Source organism: Carassius carassius, chromosome 38 (genome assembly GCF_963082965.1).
Source record: "Carassius carassius chromosome 38, fCarCar2.1, whole genome shotgun sequence".
Classification (NCBI taxonomy): Eukaryota; Metazoa; Chordata; class Actinopteri; order Cypriniformes; family Cyprinidae; genus Carassius; species Carassius carassius.
The window spans coordinates 13,356,488-13,376,247 of record NC_081792.1 but is presented as its reverse complement, the minus strand read 5'-3'; the positions used below and the strand labels follow the sequence as shown (position 1 = coordinate 13,376,247).

The 19,760-nt window shown below is 37.4% G+C and overlaps 1 protein-coding gene across 5 annotated transcripts; it reads left to right on the top strand.

The window, feature by feature from the left end:
* Positions 1-2,332: 2,332 nt before the first annotated feature.
* On the top strand, positions 2,333-19,611 carry LOC132119381 (RNA-binding motif, single-stranded-interacting protein 1-like). Of its 5 annotated transcripts, none has more exons than XM_059529263.1 (14): positions 2,333-2,647; positions 5,888-6,057; positions 10,330-10,388; positions 11,318-11,409; positions 13,101-13,258; positions 13,391-13,470; positions 13,596-13,711; positions 13,986-14,032; positions 15,508-15,586; positions 15,694-15,744; positions 16,004-16,120; positions 16,236-16,316; positions 17,166-17,244; positions 17,488-19,611. In XM_059529263.1, exons 1-13 carry the CDS (start codon positions 2,594-2,596, stop codon positions 17,238-17,240), a joined length of 1,179 nt encoding a protein of 392 aa, XP_059385246.1. In that variant the 5' UTR covers positions 2,333-2,593; the 3' UTR covers positions 17,241-17,244; positions 17,488-19,611. The 5 variants fall into 5 exon arrangements, with proteins under 5 accessions (XP_059385246.1, XP_059385248.1, XP_059385245.1 ...); XM_059529265.1 differs by having other exon boundaries at positions 2,334-2,647; positions 13,596-13,702; positions 17,163-17,244; XM_059529262.1 differs by having other exon boundaries at positions 2,334-2,647; positions 17,163-17,244.
* Positions 19,612-19,760: the final 149 nt, after the last annotated feature.

Below are 19,760 nucleotides of genomic sequence, written 5' to 3'. Positions count from 1 at the left end.
AAATATTAAACTATGTTTAATGCACCTGCAATGCCCCAAAAGACAACAATGACACACAGCTAAAAAGACTGATGACATGTAAGTAATATATAATTATAAGTTTATAGACAGTTCCTGAAAGTATTTTTTCTTCGATTTTATTTTATTATATATATATATATATATATATATATATATATATATATATATATATATATATATACAGTATGTAAGTTGTGGTTTGTATATAGGGTAACAGCAGGGTTTGTCAAGTTGACTGTGGTGTGTTGGTGTGGTTTTTGGTTGTTTTGTGGTCAGTGGTGAAAAGTCATATTGTAACATTTTTATGTTTGGCCTGCCTTTTTTTTACTTAGTAATATATTACATTAATCAAGATTACGACTACTAATAATAATAACATTAAAATGCATGTTATTATTATTTTATTCGATAACAAACTTTATTAAATAATATTTTAATAATCATTTTGACAAAATAATATAGATATTTTATTTTATTAAAACGCAATTAATATTCTATCAAATATTCACATAATTTATTATCATTATTATTATTATTATTATTATTATTATTATTATTATTATAGATAGTGGGTTTGATTTATAGAGAACAGAAATATGCTACCAATTTGCAAGCTACTTTGGATAAAAGCAACTTCTTTCTTTCGCATTGCATTCTTATTTAATATAATGATAGATCATTATTTGTAGAGAGGGTGTGTTTTATTATGAGAGAAAGAATTTAATGCAGAAAATTCACTTTTGGTCCTTCCTTCCATCACACTTCTCAAATGTTTTGCTTTTCACATGCATATAATCAGTTTAAGCTCTGGTCTCTAACCTGATCCACTGTGGCTTCCTGCCTCACTAAACTCTCACACACATATCACACTGCGAGTGGAACTAGAAATCACACTCAAAGGATGTGTGATGAGCTATGAGTGGGGAAGTTGTAGCCTAATGGTTAGAGAGTTTGACTCCTCACCCTAAGGTTGTAGGGTTGAGTCTTGGGCCGGCAATAACACAACTGAGATGTCCTTGAGCAAGGCACCGAACCCCCAACTGCCCCCCGGGTGCCACAGCATAAATGGCTGCCCACTGCTCCGTGTGTGTGTTCACAATGTGTGCACTTTGGATTCTGAGTATGGGTCACCATACTTGGCTGTATGTCACGTCACTTTCTCAGTCCACAGCAGTGTGTGCACCAATAATTAGTAATATCACTGTAACAGCTTTTATTACATGCAAACTGTTATATGACACCAATGAGGGAAAAGCATGCTTGTTTCCAATAACAGCAGCATGAGAAAGATGCTCAGTTATATATGCTATTACAACTTAGTCACTAACTTAGCAAGCCATATTACTTGTCGAGTAAGGTTTAAACACGTTCTCATTCCCTTTCAATCACCTGTGTGGCATTTAATTTAATTTAATATCTGTCCTGCACCAAATTGCAAACTGTCATTGAATAACATTAGGTGTTCCTTGAATCAGTACATAAGCTGTGAAATGTGATTACAGAGGAACATTACCATGACAAAAAGTAGATAAGACATGCCCTGGGCAACCCTCTAGGAGGTGTCATTTCATTTCAGCCTTATTATTATTGCTAGAGGGAACAAGTTCACACATCCCTGCCGTTAAATGCCACACAGGACATTTGTCTGTTTCTATCAATTACACAAAGTTAGAAAGTTAGTTTGTGCAGTCAATACCACCTCTTTTCTATTTTAATTTTTTTATAAAATTTGGGGGGGGGGGGGGGATGCGGGGGTTGGGGTTGATTTATCAACACTAGTAGAACAACTGGTTTTGGTTTATTTTTGAACACCTGCCTGGATGCATACAATTTTATTGCTTAATATCAAAACGGCAGAACCCGTAAGTGCTTGAAGTGCTATTCATTTCTTTATGTGTAATTTTTTTTTAAATAAGCACAAAAATTATTAATGAACCATTCAATTATTCAAATATAAATAAAAGTGTTAATTAGGGTGTATCTGTATGCATGGACCTCCACCCAGGCCATAGTGGGACAGTCTGCAGTGTGTATTGTAAATGGGATCTGATGGCAAGGCATGCGTGCGGGATTGAACCAAACCTCATGTAGGGGGAAACGTTTGAATCTAACAGAAATATTACTCGGGTTCTGCCTGATTTTCTGTCAATGCTTTAATAATGTTTGTTTCTCGCTGTAGCTATTTTCTGTAAGCGCATAACTGAGTTGTATTTTTCGAAAATACTAGTCAGCTGTGATTAATTAGATACGCTATCCCCCTGCCGCTCGACTGCTGAATGGATCGCTCCTCAGTAGGTGGGTCTTCGCTGCGGGCAACAGAACCGAGATCAATGAACCAGGCGATTTACCGAAACTGGTCGGACGAGCCAAGGTGGGAATAAACCATCGTTCAAGAGCGAGGTTTTTATTCTGCAGAAATCTGCTCTAACTCGGATTATCACTTCACTCCGAAGACAACACTGAAGTGTGCGATGTGGAAAATTTACAGCTCTCTAACCTAATATCAGCTGGTTTCAGAGTAGATTTTTTTTTTTTTTATTCATCGTTGGGTCACATTACCGGGGAATACAGGATGATCTTCGCAAATACGGCCAACCCACTGCGAACTCCGTCATATCGAAAGCAGGTAGGTAAAGTGAGGAACTGCACTGGTAATGATGATCAAGACTACGGGATGGACTCACAGTAGATCCTTTACCTGGGACAGAATGTATCCTCGTGCTCGTGCGCGCGCGCACACGTACAGCGGCGGTGTCTCAACATCTAGGGAGCTGCCTATCTAGACAGCATTTTAGGGTGCGTTCGGCGTTTTTAAACTTTGCTTACTCGGAACGGGATTATGATGGGCAAAAATTATGCTTGCATCTATGATGCAAAAAAAACGCCGTCTAGGTAGGCAGCTCGTTGTGTTTTAAAACGCGAGCGTTGCCTTTAAAGCAACTGTTTTCGATTTTGTGCGAGTTCTTTAGTAATCAGGCATTTTTGGATGTTAATCTTATACATTTATGTTAATTTTATGTATTACACAGCACCACTTTATCTGCGCTTGCACAATGTAATATTTATAAATTCTGTTGACGGAACTGGAAGTGTCTTTTTTCCTGCTATGGGATGCCACAAAGTGAGCCCCGAAATAGAAATGAGACTAATGAAGTGTCATTTCATTTCGCTAACACTCATTACTTATATGCATGAGATATGTTCTTCAGTGAATTCCTCATGTCATATTGCACTTGTTTAATGATATCTTGGAACACCTCATTAATGTTACTGCCTTTTTAAAAAGAGGAATATTAGCATACTCCGTCTCAATGAGATGAGGATGAGAGAAGCATGTGGTGAAAGTCTCCCATGGCAACTTGTGTCAGAAGATTCTTGGGTGTGTTCTGAAAAATCTCTGCCTTATTAATGTTCATGAGTTAATACAATGGTTTCCAGCAAGTGATGGGCCAACAGAGGGTGTGGCCTGCAGAACTCCATTTAAACATTGCTTGTTTATGCATTCCAAATCTGTAAATGTGAGACTTTATGGATGTCACACACCCACCCACACACGCACACACACTCTCTGTGTGAAATCACACATTTACAAAGTCATTTGCATTGGTGCTCTTGTGGTGGAGCTCAGAGAGATGGCTGCGATAGAGGCGGCAGAAGTTAATGGGCTTCAGGATTTCACAGTTTATAGGAACCATATGGTCTAGGATGACTACAGCGCATAGCTCAGGACCCAAGGGACACGCCGACGTATGAGAGATGGCTTGGATATTGAATGTGACCCCCTCCTCTCTCCCTCTCCCATTGCTTTTTCGATGTCTTAGTTACCCTTCCCATGACTTTGTTATTTTCCGAATTGATAAAACTGGACATGTTCCCGAGTCTGTGAGTACTTTTCATACAGGAGCTTTCTATTTTAGTCATGAAATTGAAAAGATGGAAGAAAATGTGTGAAAGTGATCAGTTCCTTCAGTCATTTGCTCCTTGAGTTCCTCAGCTGTTTTCGAATAAATTCTTAGTTTCTGCTTCACATACATCTAAATCATCCATCTGCCTCAGCATGTGATCTTCACGCTGTTGTGGAAGGAAGAGTGGCTCGATCTCTTGCCTCAGTAATTAACAGGCGCTAACAAGCTTATGGGGCCACGTCCAGTTTCACCTCAGCTCACAAGTGTGCGAGTCGCTCATGTGAGAAATGGGTCAGTGTGTCAAAAACGGAGAACTCCCATTAACCCAACAGAGTTACAGTCAGGTGTACACATACACACATTCACATGCCCATTTCTACATGTAAACGATAGTTTTATTTTGAGCCGTTGTCTTATCGAACCACATCTGTTGTTTTGAGGTTTTGACGTCACTTTTGTGGTGATTGGGTTCTGTGAAAAATCACCCGCTGATGTTTAACAGGCAGCCATTTTGTGACAGCTGGGAGAAATGGAGTCGTTTTAATGAATGACTAAGAAACAGGAAGTGAGTCAGTGATGTGGGCTGTGGTGGCCGCTGCTCGGGGTGGGCGAGAGGCCCACACATCCTGTATCCCAAAGCGCTCCTACATCATGTGATCTTTCTCTGGAAAACATTCCTTCCTCTCTGCTAAAGCAGATTTATGGATAAAAATGCTACTCGCAATTTAAATGAACATGCCTCTGTGTAGAGTTTGGTAATGAGACTCTTGAGTCAAGTTCAAACCCCAGACCAATACACAACGAGCACCAAAGGCAGAAAAAACAACATATTCACTTTGCCTATCTCACTAAATTCTTTTTAAATTCTAAATTCTCTCTAACATTTTAGTTTTTTAGGATGCATTCACGTTTTAAAAAAAATAGTTTGCCCAAAAATCATTACGAATCATACAAAACTCACCTGAATGATTCACATATTCCGCCCCCCCCCAAGTGCAATCCTTTCCTTACAGCCGATTTCATTGGTCAACTCAATCTCTTAGATACCTGTCAGAAAAGCTTTAGAATTAATGGATTCAGTTCAGAAATATCACAGATGGACCCGATCTTGTCAAACAATTCATTCACAAGTAAAGTTTTGTCTAAGATTTACATTTAAAATTTTAGTATGTTTCTGAAATAGAGCTCTCGTTTGAACTCTAAAAACAAAGCACCAGTCAATCGGACTTTTTATCTCACTTTACCATGTTGTTTGAAGCTTGAAATCTTCCGACCCCATTCTTCAGAGCAGCCAGCACATTCTTCAAAACATCTCTTTTTGTGATCCAATACAGAAAAAGAAAGCCATATGGGTTTGGAACCACATAAGGGTTTGTACTGATGCCATGATATTCATTTGTGTGTGAAGTATCCCTTTAATCATCACACAGCCATGTGGCAAGCTTTGAAAGGAACTGATGCCGCATTAGGAATTTCTCTAGAGTTTTATGGGCTTTCATCCAGTGAAATAATCCTAACACATTCAGCTCTGGAAGAATGCGTAGATTGGACTGATATGAGAGTTGAAGGGCCGACTGTGCCTGTAGACATGTTTGTGCTTTGCTTTAATGGGAATTAGACTGTAGGGAGCTGTGGATGTGGGCAGACTCACTGGCGATGGCTGACTGTGTAATAATAACACCAGTTTACTACAGATAGAGTTAAAGATATCATCATGACGAATGGAGTCACCCTGCCACAGTGTGTTTGAGGCAAGATTGATGTTATTTAATGCTATTTCTTTTTAAGAAACTCATAGTGTTTGGTGCTGTAGAAGAAAGAGAAGTTTGTCAGTGATTTGTTTTGGAAGTCGCTATTTTTGTTTCTACCCTAAGGGTTTAAGTGCAGCCATTATGTGATGTCATCTTCTACGCATTTCCATTTGTCAGATCAATGAAATCTTTGTTCCACTCCCATGACAGCCTCCTGTTGTCCCGCCCACTCTCCCTATGGCCCCGCCCAGCCCGAGCACCAACAACAGCAGCAGCAGCAGCAGCACAACCGGCTGGGAGCAGCTCAGTAAAACAAACCTCTACATCCGCGGCTTACCACCAGGGACCACCGATCACGACCTGGTCAAACTCTGCCAGCCGTGAGTATTTGCTCTTGTGTCATTGACAGATTCACCAGTGATGTCAGTTAGAGTCTTGGATATACAGTCAACCAAATAAACACAGTTTCTGTTCTGGTGTGAGATTCTGCAGCTCAGCTGGGCTGGTGTCTGTTAACAGCTTGAATGTGATTGTCAGAATTAGGTCAAGTTCTGGGATAAATCCTCTTGAGCCCGTTTACCCCATAAACATCCACTATTATTTTACCACTAATAACCAGTTTAAACCACCTGACTCCTATCAGTGATATCATAACCTGAAGTGAAGGGAAGTGACATGACATACAGGCAAGTATAATGACCCATATTCAGAATTCATGCTCTGCATTTAACCCATCCAAAGTGCACACACACAGCAGTGAACACACACACACCATGAACACAGACCGGAGCAGTGGGCAGCCATTTATGCTTTGGCGCCCGGGGACCAGTTGGGGGTTCAGTGCCTTGCTCAAGGGCACCTCAGTCGTGGTATTGGTGTGGCCCGAGACTCGAACCCACAACCTTAGGGTTAGGAGTCAAAGTCTCTAACCATTAGGCCACGACTTCCCCACAACCTGTCACATGATCTAATTTTATGGTTGAAGGGAACATGAAATGGTGTTCACAACCGATATTACTAATACATTAACGAAATTTAATAAATTAAAAAATTAAATTTATGCATTTAGCAGACGCTTTTATCCAAAGCGACTTACAGTACATTCAGGCTCTTAATTTTGATATATATATAGGATATTCAATTGACAAATGTAGCACAGAACTTTTATTTGATCAAATTTACCCAACGCTGGACATGGTATCCCACAATGCAGTGCCTGAATTTCCTTTCTGGTGAATTTCCCAAATAAGTGATGTCTTTCTATACTCATTAGCTCAACAGACTTCCTATGGAAATTTCATAGAAAATTTGATTTAACTTTTTTTTTAAGTCTGCATACAACTTATTTTACTTCTACAATCTTAAACGGGATGTTCAGCCAAAAAAAAAAAAAAAAAGCATCCATTGTGAGTTGATTGATTCTGAGAAGTGGGCACTGCTTACTCGAATAGAGAATATTGGTGGGTAAAAATAAGAGGGATTGGTGACATCCGCTGAAAAAGGAGGCGGATTTCAGAGGCGGATCAAGTAAGGAATACAAAGACAAACATATTTTTGTTTGGAATCACATGAATCATTTAAAAGTTGTGTGCCATGAACCAAACCAACCAGCTACGACTTGAATTACAACATTACAATCTTTGATTCGAAACTTTGATTTACAAGGAGAAATATAAAAAATTAGCTTTAAAGATGTTATGTATAAAGAAAAAAGAATATATTTTATGTATATTTCACAATATGCACATGTATACAAATATAAGTTGTTTGAGAGTATAGGGAGACTGACTCGATTACGTCATGATCGGCTCTCTGATTGTACGATATTTATTTGCATAATAATGAGTGATGTACTTTTCCACCAGGAAGTCTCCTGTCGAACACGATTGTTTAAAAAATAAGTTAAAATCGTGTCATAAAAAAAGCATATACCATCGATTAACAACCTTGAAACTCACAGTAGGTCTGTATTTAACAATTTTTTTTCTTCACACTTTATTTTAAGGTCCAGTTCTCACTATTAACTGTCACTTTAACTAACTATTAACTATGACCGCAATAAACTCCTAATTTGCTTATTAATAGTTAATGAGGTAGTTATGTTTAGGTATGGGGTTGGATTAAGGATGTAGAATATGGTTATGCAGAATATGTGCTTTTGTAAGTGCTAATAAACAGCCATTATGCTAGTAATATGTATACTAATAAGGGACTACTTAATAGTGAGAATTGGACTCTATACAAGTTTAACCATTTTTTTTTCTAACAAAGTTATTATTAAAAAACAGTTCCCCTTAGGAGAAAATTAGTAGGATTTTTACTTTCGGAAATTTCATGTTGACTTTATTTTGTATTTATTTAATTCAGCATTGCAGTTTTAAAATAATTAGATTGTATATGTTAATTTTCTCTTTATAAACTAGACACTTCTATGAGTGAGTGAGTAATATTTTTAACATCAGTTCTCGGGTCTTCATATCAAGGCTTTCTCTTCAGCTTGTTCTACATAAGTTTTCCCTCTCACTCTCTAGAGCTCATAACACACACACACACACACACACACACACACACACATACGGCCTGTAGTAGTAGGCCAGCAGCTATGATTCAGCAGTTACTGGAGCAGGAAAAGTCAATCGGATCTGCAGATGTTGTCAGGGTTTACATTTCCAAACATTCGTGCGTCACTTAGTTCCCTAAAACACTGCATTACTAACTTCATCCTGCTGAACACAATGGAATATTTGGTAATGCTATTACAGACCTCCGTATGAGTTGTCATGTAGACTCTGGTATAAACATATATGCATGTGTGTGTGTTTATATCCACGTGAGAGTGCTTGTTTGTGCAAAGATGTCCTGATCCCGTGTGTATTCCTTTCAAACATTCCCACTGTGGGTTCATTTACCCCTAGCTGCCCCCGGGAGACCAGTCATCGTCATGGTAATCCTTCAAATTGATTGTAAATAGTCAGATGGGGGGGCGGGGCTTGTATCCTGATTTAAAAGTGAAGCTGAGGTCATATGTACATTATAACTAGATGCAGTACTACAGACTCCACTCTAAGGATCACAACCGTGCATTTTGGTCGAAACCATGAGGAATGTGTCAGTTCAGCTTTGAGGTATTGCAGTGGTGACATCGTAACCTCGCTTTCCAGAGCCGTTTTAATCACAGAGAGTGACCGTTCAGGGCTGAGCCGCGGATTGATGTGCCTTGATCCGCATCAGGCTGAAAACAGCGTGGCTCTGGGAGGTGCTGTCGGGGGGGGCAGGAAATGGGCCTCCCCGCTGGAGCCCATGGGTCAAGGCCAAGGTCACGCAGCCCTCTGGCGAGTGGAGTCTTGTGATCTATGTGTGAAATGGGATTGGCTCTGCTTTTCCCTCCCTTGCGAGTTGCGACACGGCCCTGGACATGCCCCAAAATGTTGTTTAGTGTGGGCTTGTGCAGCTCTGCTAAACGTCACACTGAATAAATATTGATTCATTTTCAAGCCAGAGATTTTAAAGTATTAATGGCACAAGAAAGGATTAAAATATATAAGCGTATTGAAAATTTCAGCTTTGGAAAAGGAGCCCTCAGTGAAGGTGAACGAAAAACAGCCCTTTCCCAGTCAGCACTACTGTCACGGCTCTTTCCTGCACAACCTTCCTGAGAGAGACGACTATAAATCTAAGCCGGCATGTGAATACATTTATTTTTTTAGTCTACATGCACTTGAAACGCAGTCATTGTGGTGTAGCAGATCAAAGGTTTGGGGTCAGTAAGATCTGTGACAGGAAAGGCAATTATAATTTTACAAAAGTAAATGCTGTTCTATTAAACATTCCTTTCATCAAGTAATTCTGAAAAAAAAAAACGGTTCATGGTTTCCACAAAAAGATACTAAGCAGCACAACTGTTTTCAACATTGGTAATATTAATAAACAATGTTTCTTGAGCAGCAAATCAGCCTTTATGATTTCCGAAGGATCATGTGACACTGAAGATACTGAAAATAAACTACATTTTAAAATATATTGAAATACCAAATAGCTATTTTACATTGTAAGTATATTTCACTTTATTACTGATGTCATATGCGCAACAATGTAGCATAGTACACTGTTTGAAATGTTAATAGCTTAATTTATACAGTCTATATATACTATTATTGAAATGGTTTATAAAAATGTATGAAAGTGTGTAAAAAAATGCAGAGATAATCATTCACCAGTGTTTATACCTTGTTCACTACACTATTAATGATGAGTTACTTTTCTAACACACACACATGTGCACGCTAGACAAGCGTTTCCTTTGAACTGTGCTGATTTGTGTGCTGTAATAATAACAGGTTTCTCATGGACACTCCATTAAAGCAGCTCAATCCTCGTCTGTCACACTGTGACCCTATAAAGCACCTGGGCTGTCAGCATAAAGTGTATGTTTGTGATTATGTCACAAGTGACTCTTTGTTTCTGAATTAAATGCACCTCAAACAGACCTTGAGAGTTCTTTTAGGTGGTGTTATTTTTTTCTCAGCACATGGATTATGCTAGATCTTGTGTTTCATGTCCTGCCGTTCATGAATTCCTGTGCTGTTGTGTCATTTGACATCTGACTCGTGAGCTGAGCCCGTGCTAACTTCTCTCTTTTTCTCTGGAAGCAGATATGGTAAAATCGTGTCCACCAAAGCCATTCTTGACAAGACTACAAGCAAATGCAAAGGTTTGTCATGTTATTTTATTCTTACACTTTCCATTCCTATAATTAAAACTCTCATTTATACTGTTATATGTATATATATATATATATATATATATATATATATATATATATATATATATATACAAAAATGCAATAATCCAAAATACATTATCAAAACCAAATTATATATATTTTGCAAAGATATATATTTTTTTAATGTTTTTGAAAGAATTTTCAAAAACATTTTATTTATTATTAATTTTAAATTGTAATAGTATTTCACAATCTAACTTTTTTCACTGTTTATTGATCAAATAAATACTAAATATTTAATATATTTTAAAATGTAATTAAATTCTCTGAACAGCCAATACAGTAGTCTTCAGTGTCATATGATCTTGCAGAAATCTTTCTAATATGTTGAAAACCGTTCTGCTTAATATTTAACATTTTTGATTATTAGGATTATTTGCTGAATAGAAAATTAAAAGGAACAACATTTATTTGAAATATAACTTTTTTTTTATGACACTTTTGATCATTTTTAATGTGTCTTTGCTAAATAAAACGTATTCAATTCTTATCTGTGAAAGGAATATATTGTTTACACCTTGAAGAACATAAAAGTATGAATCATAAAAAATGCAATTCTTAAAAAAAAATACAAAAGCAAAAAACAACAACAAAAATATTAAATCTTATCCTAACTTTTAATCAGTAGTGTAAATACCAAGGTACATGAATATGATAATAATTTAATAGTATTGTATATGTCTAAGTACTATCGTTTTATCACGATACCATCACTAATCACGTTGCTACACATTGTGACCCTGGTAACGTGATGGTGTGACGTGAGGGTTGTTATTTAAAGATGAGTGTTATGTCTAGTGGTTAGTTGAAGATTAGATCATGTGTGTGTATGGTAATGCATTGTGTTTTCTTCATAGGATATGGTTTTGTGGATTTTGACAGTCCCGTGTCAGCGCAAAAAGCCGTCGCAGCACTAAAGACCAATGGAGTTCAGGCTCAAATGGCCAAGGTGAGTCATCCACTGATGACATCACTTCCTTTACCCAAGTAGCTGGTTCATGACCTGTCTGTTAGGACGATTCAGGAATTTTGATCTATTAAATGTTAGCCTCTGGTGTCTTTTTATGTGCATTTCTCCCTCGTCTTGCCACACACACACACACGTTTGTTTTTGTGAAAAGTGGGGACATCCCATAGGCGTAATTTTTATACTGTACAAACTGTATATTGTATCACCCTTAACCAACCCTACCCCTTAACCTAACCCTAACCCTCACAGGAAACTTTGTGCATTTTTACTTTCTCAAAAAAAACTCATACTGTATGATTTATAAGCGTTTTGAAAAATGGGGACATGGTTTATGTCCTCATAAGTCACCCTCTCCTTGTAATACCTGCGTCATACCCATGTCATTATACAGAGTTGTGTCCTGATATGTCACAAAAACAAGAGCAAACACACACATGTTTCCTGTGTATCTTTGTGTCTCAGAAAAGTGTGTAACAATCCTGAAGTGACCTTCTCCTACAGTAGGTTCTGCTGGGCTTTTGTGCCTGCATCTTAAATTTTTTATCTGCCCTCTTTTTCCTCTTCCCCCCTACTGTCAGCATTTTACTCTTCCACTTCCCCATTACTAGTGTGTGTGTGTGTGTGTGTGTGTGTGTGTGTGTACTGTGCAAACATGTTTGACGTATACATGTTGAGGAATGTTGACGTCTTATCTTGGCCCGTCCTCATTTCTGCTGAGGCATCTAGAATATCGAGCTGAGATTCTGCCTTCAGCCAATCAAACGTCAGATGTTGTATATCCTTGTTAGCTGAGAGACGAGTACAATTATATTGTGGCTTCACAGAGTACTCAAGCACCAAATTACAGCACAGACAGAGAGTATAAACCACCTGAAAGTCTCCCCTTTGAGGGATGTGATATCTGCTCACCTAGCCCTGTAATAGCTTGAAACTTAATAGGGAATAAAAACAATGAAAAAGTCTTAATTTGACCATTTATAGTTATACTAATATGCTGTGATATTTGACATCATTTAAATACAATTAAATTAAATACAATTAAAAAAAGACTATTTACAGTTTCTTTAATGCAATTTGATACATGATGTAATTTAAATAAATTATGGCTAGGAATATATACATCACAAAGTGGTTTTATATCTTTTTTTATTTTTAAGGAACCAATCAGCCATGGATAGCTATGATAAGTTTGCAGGTCTGCCATTTAACCTAAGCTAGCAAGCTAATCAGGCAAATGTTAGCTTTTAAGCTAACTGGGGAAAAAAGATAATATGGCAAATGTTTAATTGGACTATTTCTACTTTATTTAATATAATGTGATATGAAGTAAATTTATTACATATCAACAGTATGTTAAGCAGGCAGGCTAATTGCCTAGCTGTATGCAAATGTTCGTTTATAAGCTAACTGAAAAAACATATGAAAATGATTTTTAGGTTTTTTTATGTGATGTATAAAGTCAGTGAAGTCAGGAACAGCAGTATGCTAAGCTAGCAGGCTAATCGGTTTGCAGTATGCTACATAAACGGTATGTTAGCTTACGAGCTATGTCACTGGACTCAGTTAGACCTCACAGTGACTTTTATCAGCTGAATAGACACATGAAGAGTGCTTATAATACCTGAAATACTGTGCCATGTGTTTTATGTTTTCAACTTTTCTGAATACAGCAACAGGAGCAGGACCCGACTAACTTGTACCTGTCCAACCTGCCCGTGTCCATGGATGAGCAGGAGCTGGAGAACCTCCTCAAACCTTTTGGACAGGTGGTCTCCACCCGAATCCTCCGCGACACTAACGGAGTCAGTCGGGGAGTGGGCTTTGCCAGGTCAGTGAGATTTGTGTAGTCATTTTGTGTGTGCGGCTATGTTCCCATGTGAAATAGAGTTAGATATACACTTTTTTGTGTGTGTGGATGTGTTGAGAAATGCTCTCTCTCTTTCTCTCGCTCTATTTTAAGGATGGAATCTACAGAAAAGTGCGATGCCGTGATCTCTCACTTCAATGGGAAGTTCATTAAGTCCTCCTCTGGGATGCTGGGTAAGTGTTCAGCACAATATTCTTGTGGTATTCTCTACAATGCAGTCTATATGTAGGCTAGAGACTGTAGTCGGTGCTGTAGAATGAATGGAATTTGTGTGTGTGTGTGTGTGTGTGTGTTACAGGTGCATCAGAGCCTTTGCTGTGTAAGTTTGCTGACGGTGGGCAGAAAAAGAGACAGAGTCAGGCTAAATACTTCCCCAACGGACGAACCTGGACTCGAGACGCCGAGGTGAGACTAGTAAGTCCTGTTTATAATTGAGTGTGTGTGTGTGTGTGTGTGTGTGTGTGTGTGTGTGGGTGCTGACGGCAGGTGAATGGGTGTGTATTTGCAGCTCGAGGTGTAATGAGACATTCCTACATGACATCATATGTAACACTTTGTTTGGTTTCCAACCATTGTTCTATAATTAAATCTAACTATGAATATATTTTAACTGTAAATTGTAAAGTTAAACTGCCTTTATGATGTATATGAAACCAGAAATGCTCCACGTTTCTTTTACTTTCTTTAGAGCGGAATGACGTTGACCTATGACCCCAGTACCGCGCTTCAGAATGGGTAAGAACAGTTTGAACGTGTCTTAAATGTATAATTTATTTTCATAACATATATTGTAGTGTTTATTTAGTTAACGAAAAGTATGAAGAAAAATGTTTGTTAGCCCCATGACTAAGACGAGATGATGATGAGACCACAATAAGGTCAAACAACGATAACTGTGACTATATCAACATGCAATATCATTAATGATAAAAGACGAGACTTAAATGTACTTAAAAAAAGAAAAACTATACCAAAATTTATTTTAATTTCCAGCAAAAAAAGAGACACAATATTATTGCGGGCTGCTGTACATGCCTCTACTACTTGAGCGTTCATGTGTGCGGTTGCCAGATACCTAGGGTTCAAATCCGCAAATCAGAGCTTCTCTGTTAAAAGGAGACATTTTCTGCCTGCTTTTTTTTGCAATCTGGCAACCATGTGCATCCGGGCGGTTTTCATTGCAGAAGATAATAACTAAAAATCACATTTGACCCAGGACTAAGACTAAGACTCATTTAAAAGACTAGGACTAAAGTGAAAAATGGCTGACAAAATTAACACTAATATATTGTTTAACATATTCTATGTAGTGCTGCATGTGAAATGCCGAAAAAATTATCAGGGCCACAATTAAAAATTGTGTTCCCATTACTCATTAATTCTGTCATTAGTTTGTAGTTAACTAGTGGCCATGTCATACTAATCCATTCCCTTATTTTAGTTAAATCCTGGCCTTTAATTAAAACCAAACCAAGAACTGAAACTAAAATCTAATGCTCTGAAATAAAGACAACGTTTTGAGAACATACTTCATTCTGAAGGAAAATATGCTGCCTACTAATTGACCTTAGCATGTAGCTAAGCTAATGGAGTTTTTCTCTAATATACATAAAACACAATAATATTGGGTAATATGGTTCATTGTAAATTGTACAGAACTATTTTAAAGGTCCCATTTTTCGTGCTTTTTTGAAGCTTTGATTGTGTTTTTGAAGCTTTGACACGTGCTGGAGATGTACTTCTAATCACAGGAGCGTTTTTACTGACGAGATGCGCATGAAAATCACTTCCAGGTCTGTTGTGAGTGCGTTCACGACGGTGTTGACAGGTTTTCTGGCGCGCCCAATAACAAAGATAACACGTCAGCAGTGTCGTACGTCAGCAGCGTCACTGCAGTCTTGTTAACGCACTCACAACAGACCCCTAAGAGAAGACAACATGGACCAAAATGTATTTTCGATGCTTCAACAAATTCTAACTGACCCTCTGATGTCACATGGACTACTTTGATGATGTTTTTCTTACCTTTCTGGACATGAACAGTATACCGTACACACAGTTTCAATGGAGGGACTGAGAGCTCTCTGACTAAATCTAAAATATCTTAAACTGTTTCCCCCGAAGATAAATGGAGGTCTTACAGGTTTAATGACATAATTTTCATTTTTGGGTGAACTAACCCTTTAAAACCCTCTGTCCTGATGCTACAGGTACTACCCTGCTCCTTATGCCATGGGGAACCGGTTAATGACTCAGCCAGGAGTGTCACCATACATCTCTACATACCAGGTAGTGCTCTTCATCATCTGCTCCATCTTCACAGTCTCGATGTGTTGATGTGAGTGTTTCTGACCAGCACCTGCTTCCTTTGCTAACATCTGTGTCTGTGTCTCCAGGTACAGAATCCTTCATGGATGCCACATCAGTCTTACATCATGCAACACCCAGTAAGGCCAAAATTGTTTTCTTTTCTTTTCTTTTCTGTTCTTTTCTCTCTTCTCTGTATCCCTCCTTTTATTCACAACTCCTTCCAAACAGGAGATGACTCACAAATAATGCCGCTTGTGTGTGTGTGTTCACACACAGTATTTCTTGATTTTGCCCTATTGTGGGCAGAATTTCTGTTATTTAGTGAAGATGTATATTTAATTACTCACTCTTTCTCTGCAATTGTCAAATAAGATTGTTGAAATCTTGATTTTTTTGACTCAGGGAGCCGTTCTGTCGCCGTCTATGGAGCATCCCATGTCACTGCAGCCGTCCACTATGTTGGCTCCCCTCGCCCAGCAGATGGGCCATCTCTCTCTGGGCGGCACTGCAACCGTATGATTCTCTCACACAGATTGCACTAATATATGGCACAAGCGTATATGCTAATTAATGAGTAATATTAACACCTGTGTTTTTAATAAACTTACATCATTCTGCTTTGCTGCAGTTTATTCCTGCCAACACAGCGATGCCAGGAGCCTACATCCCTCAATATGCCCACATTCAGCCCGCTGCCATCCCTCCTGAGGTCAGTCCCACACCTAGGCTGTCAGTGACATCTATACCAAAGGCTGCTATAGTCTTCTGAATTGTCTAGATGTTGATACAGTTCTTGCTTTAAATAGCTTTTCTGGTTTTCAGAGAATTTATCTGAAGTCAAGTGTATTTATATTACTGAACTATCTTTTATATATTTTTCAGCTCCCCGAGGCAACATTTATTATAAATTCAAAAGTAGACCAAAAAAAAAAGTAATATTGTCAATATAATTTCAAATTGTATTCCTTGGATAACAAAGCTGAATTTTTAGTCTTCAGTGTCACATGATCCTTCGGTGATCATTCTAATTGGTGTTAAAGAAAAAATTCTTATCATTGTTTTTCAGGATTCGTTGATGAACAGAAAGAACAGCATTTATTTAAAATATAATTTTGATGAAACATTGCCTTAACTGTCTCTTTTGATCAATTTAATGCATTCTCACTGAATAAAAGTTATCATTTCTTAAAAAAAATATTTACTGACCCCAAACTTGTAAATGGTAATATATACTGGAAATATTATATTATATTATATTATATTATATTATATTATATTATATTATATTATATTATATTATATTATATTATATTATATTATATTATATTATATTATATTATATTATATTATATTATATTGAAAAAGATAAATATTAAGACAGATTACTAAGGCTTTGTTTAGCAAAAAAATTCTTAATATCACACACAGTTTTGCCTCTAGCAGATTGATCTTGATTTGAGTATATTTAGATATATTTAAATGAAAACCGCACAAAATATCTGTGTATGTTTGGTCAATGAAACTCAGATTTCATTTCTGTCTGTGGTCTTTTCAGCAGGAAAGCGGTGTACAGCCACAAGATGTGTCCTCTTCGGATCCTTCTTCGTACCCTTTCCAACCCAACAAGCAATAAAACGGTATTTAATGATCATATTTGTATTCTTGTGGGGGTCAGTGTTCTGTTTAAGTGTTCGCCCTCATGTTTTGCAAAATCCATACGACTTCCTTTCTTATTTGAATACAAAAGGAGTAGTTGAAGAATGTTGACGGTGCTCTTTTCAGTATATTTTATGTTGTCCATAAAATAGGAAAAATGTGAATCCCCATTAATATGCCAGGACACCACTTGCAGTGTTTGACTAGTGCTGTTTTTATTACAGGTTTACCGTCTGACGTCAGAACCAGACACAGTCTGTTGACATTTACTTTCTATTAGAGGAAGTGACATCAAAGAGGAAATAACGCTCATGCACGGGTTGCAGAAAAATTGTCCATGATCTAATCATCTGCTTAGAAGAAATCAACAAGAAACCTCAGAAAACAGACATTTTCTCCAACAAACCAAGACAAGGCAATATTACACCAACTGTGGACAACGGAATGGGAGCAGAGTTTTATTTTGCTAGAAAAAGAAAGGAGAGGATGACAAATGCTTATTTTTTACCTAGAACTATTAACACAGACCATGTCTGTGAGTAACATTGAGTGGTGATGATGGTGATGACGCCTTTCGATGCATGACGTTTTTTTAAGTATGTTTTTATTGACTGTTTCTCGAACAGACAAAAGAAACAATTTTTTTGCGGTTGCAGTTTCTGTTTGCTTTTTTGGTCTTCCACTCTTTGCCTTTTTAGTAGTTAAGAAATGTACCTTTTAAATAAGGTGGGTGGGGTTTAGAATGACTGATGCAATGCTTGCTGGCTATTGGTCCTTGCTCCTGTATTTCAAAGCAAAGGCTTTCCTGTTTTCTTTTTTAATGTTGCTCTGAATCAAACATGTTTGATACTTTCCATCAAATACATGCGTAAAGTCTTTCAGTAGATGTAGAAGTGGATGTTGAGATGTGGGTGGGCGGAGTTTAGTGGGAGGTGGGGCATGAGTGGGCGGGGCCAAGCTAGATTAGGTATGTGGGTGGGGCTAATAGAAGGGATATTGTGGATATTTGGGAAAGCTGACATTGTTCCTTCTTTTCACAGGATTATTGCAATTTTATTTTCAGTGCCATTTATATTTATTGTATCTTTGTTTTCTCTTTTTTTTTTACACAATACATCAGGATTTTGTTTGACGCTCAGAAAAAAGGCAGAAGTGAAATGCTTCTTTAAGTAGAAAGCAAGAAATCTACAAATTTAACTGAACTGAAATAATTGGGAATGGCATTAATTTTGTAAATTAAACCTACATTTGAGGCCTGATATATGATGGCACAGTTTTGCAAAAATACGTTCCAGAAGAGAAACACCACAACGTTTCTGATTAAGTATTGTAATTAAAATAATCGTCCTTACAATTTTAATAAATAAACAAACATGCAACTTCAAGGCAACTATGACCCTTTCCACCAAAGACCTTTACTGCCTACTGTTGAACACAATAGTATGGACTACTGCAATGGGTTTTGATCAAACTGAGTGGTAGTTTGTTTCTTTTTTTTCATCAATCTTGGCTCTCAGCTTTAATCTAGTTTTTCGTTAGTGTGGACACATGAACATCTCTAAGCAGTTGGACGAAAGGAAGAATTGATCACGGTTGTAAACAAGCCTTTCATCGGTCTGTCATACAGTTAGTTAAGCAGATTTCTGTGTGTCTGTGTGTGATTGTGAATTTAGATGTCCAGGTCAGCTTGGCCTTTGATCTACCTCAGAGTTGTATCTGTTGTCTGATTGGTCGGGCTGCAGGTCTATCCTGTCCAATCAGATGTAAAAGCGCCGGCTCTGGAGCCTGGTGTCATGCAGAACTTCATCTTTAATGCGTCTATTTGTCCTCCTCTTTAATGAGACATCCGTGTTTTATATCTGTATGTCTTTCTGTTGTTGTTTTGTTTTTTTTCAAATTGCATTGTGTTGTTTTGATCTTGATTGCGTGGAGAATTTCTTTATGTTCTTCTTTTTGTCCATTTTCTTCCTTATATTATTCCTGCATTTATTTGGTATTTTTACAAAAATCCACATGAACTACCTTCTCTGGATTTTTTTTTAGGTTTGCTTTAGCCTCTCCATGTTTAGAGGCCTAATCTGAGCAACCAAAGTAAAATATTATCAGTAACTAACGCATGTCAAAAAGCGGCACATCGTAGTTTCATCATCGAAGAGACACAGTGTCTTTATTTCAGATCTCAAAAACGGCAATCATTCACATAAACACAGGACTGTTGTTAAAATACAGACTTTTTTTTACATTTGTTTTATTGAACACTTGCACGTCCAGAATTTGTTTGTTTTTATTTCTTTATTTTTTTCAGTTGTAAAAAGGAAAGATTTTTGAATTAAAAGAGCTCAAACCTGTGTTTTGGGGTTTGGTTTTGTAATCTTGTGAAGGTTTTTTTTTTTTTTTTTCGGAATGGGTAATTAATTTCACAGTATATGACTGCATGCTTCTCTACAAACAGTAATTCTGTAGGAAATTTTTAATTTAAGAATTTGAGACATTACGT

What these genes read in the sequence shown, in the direction of transcription:
- LOC132119381 (XM_059529262.1), top strand. Translation starts at nt 2,594, where the DNA reads ATGATCTTCGCAAATACGGCCAACCCACTGCGAACTCCGTCATATCGA. An exon ending in CTCCGTCATATCGAAAGCAG is followed by an intron (nt 2,648 to 5,887) that starts GTAGGTAAAGTG and finishes CTCCCATGACAG; the next exon opens with CCTCCTGTTGTCCCGCCCAC. An exon ending in GTCCTCCTCTGGGATGCTGG is followed by an intron (nt 13,471 to 13,595) that starts GTAAGTGTTCAG and finishes TGTGTGTTACAG; the next exon opens with GTGCATCAGAGCCTTTGCTG.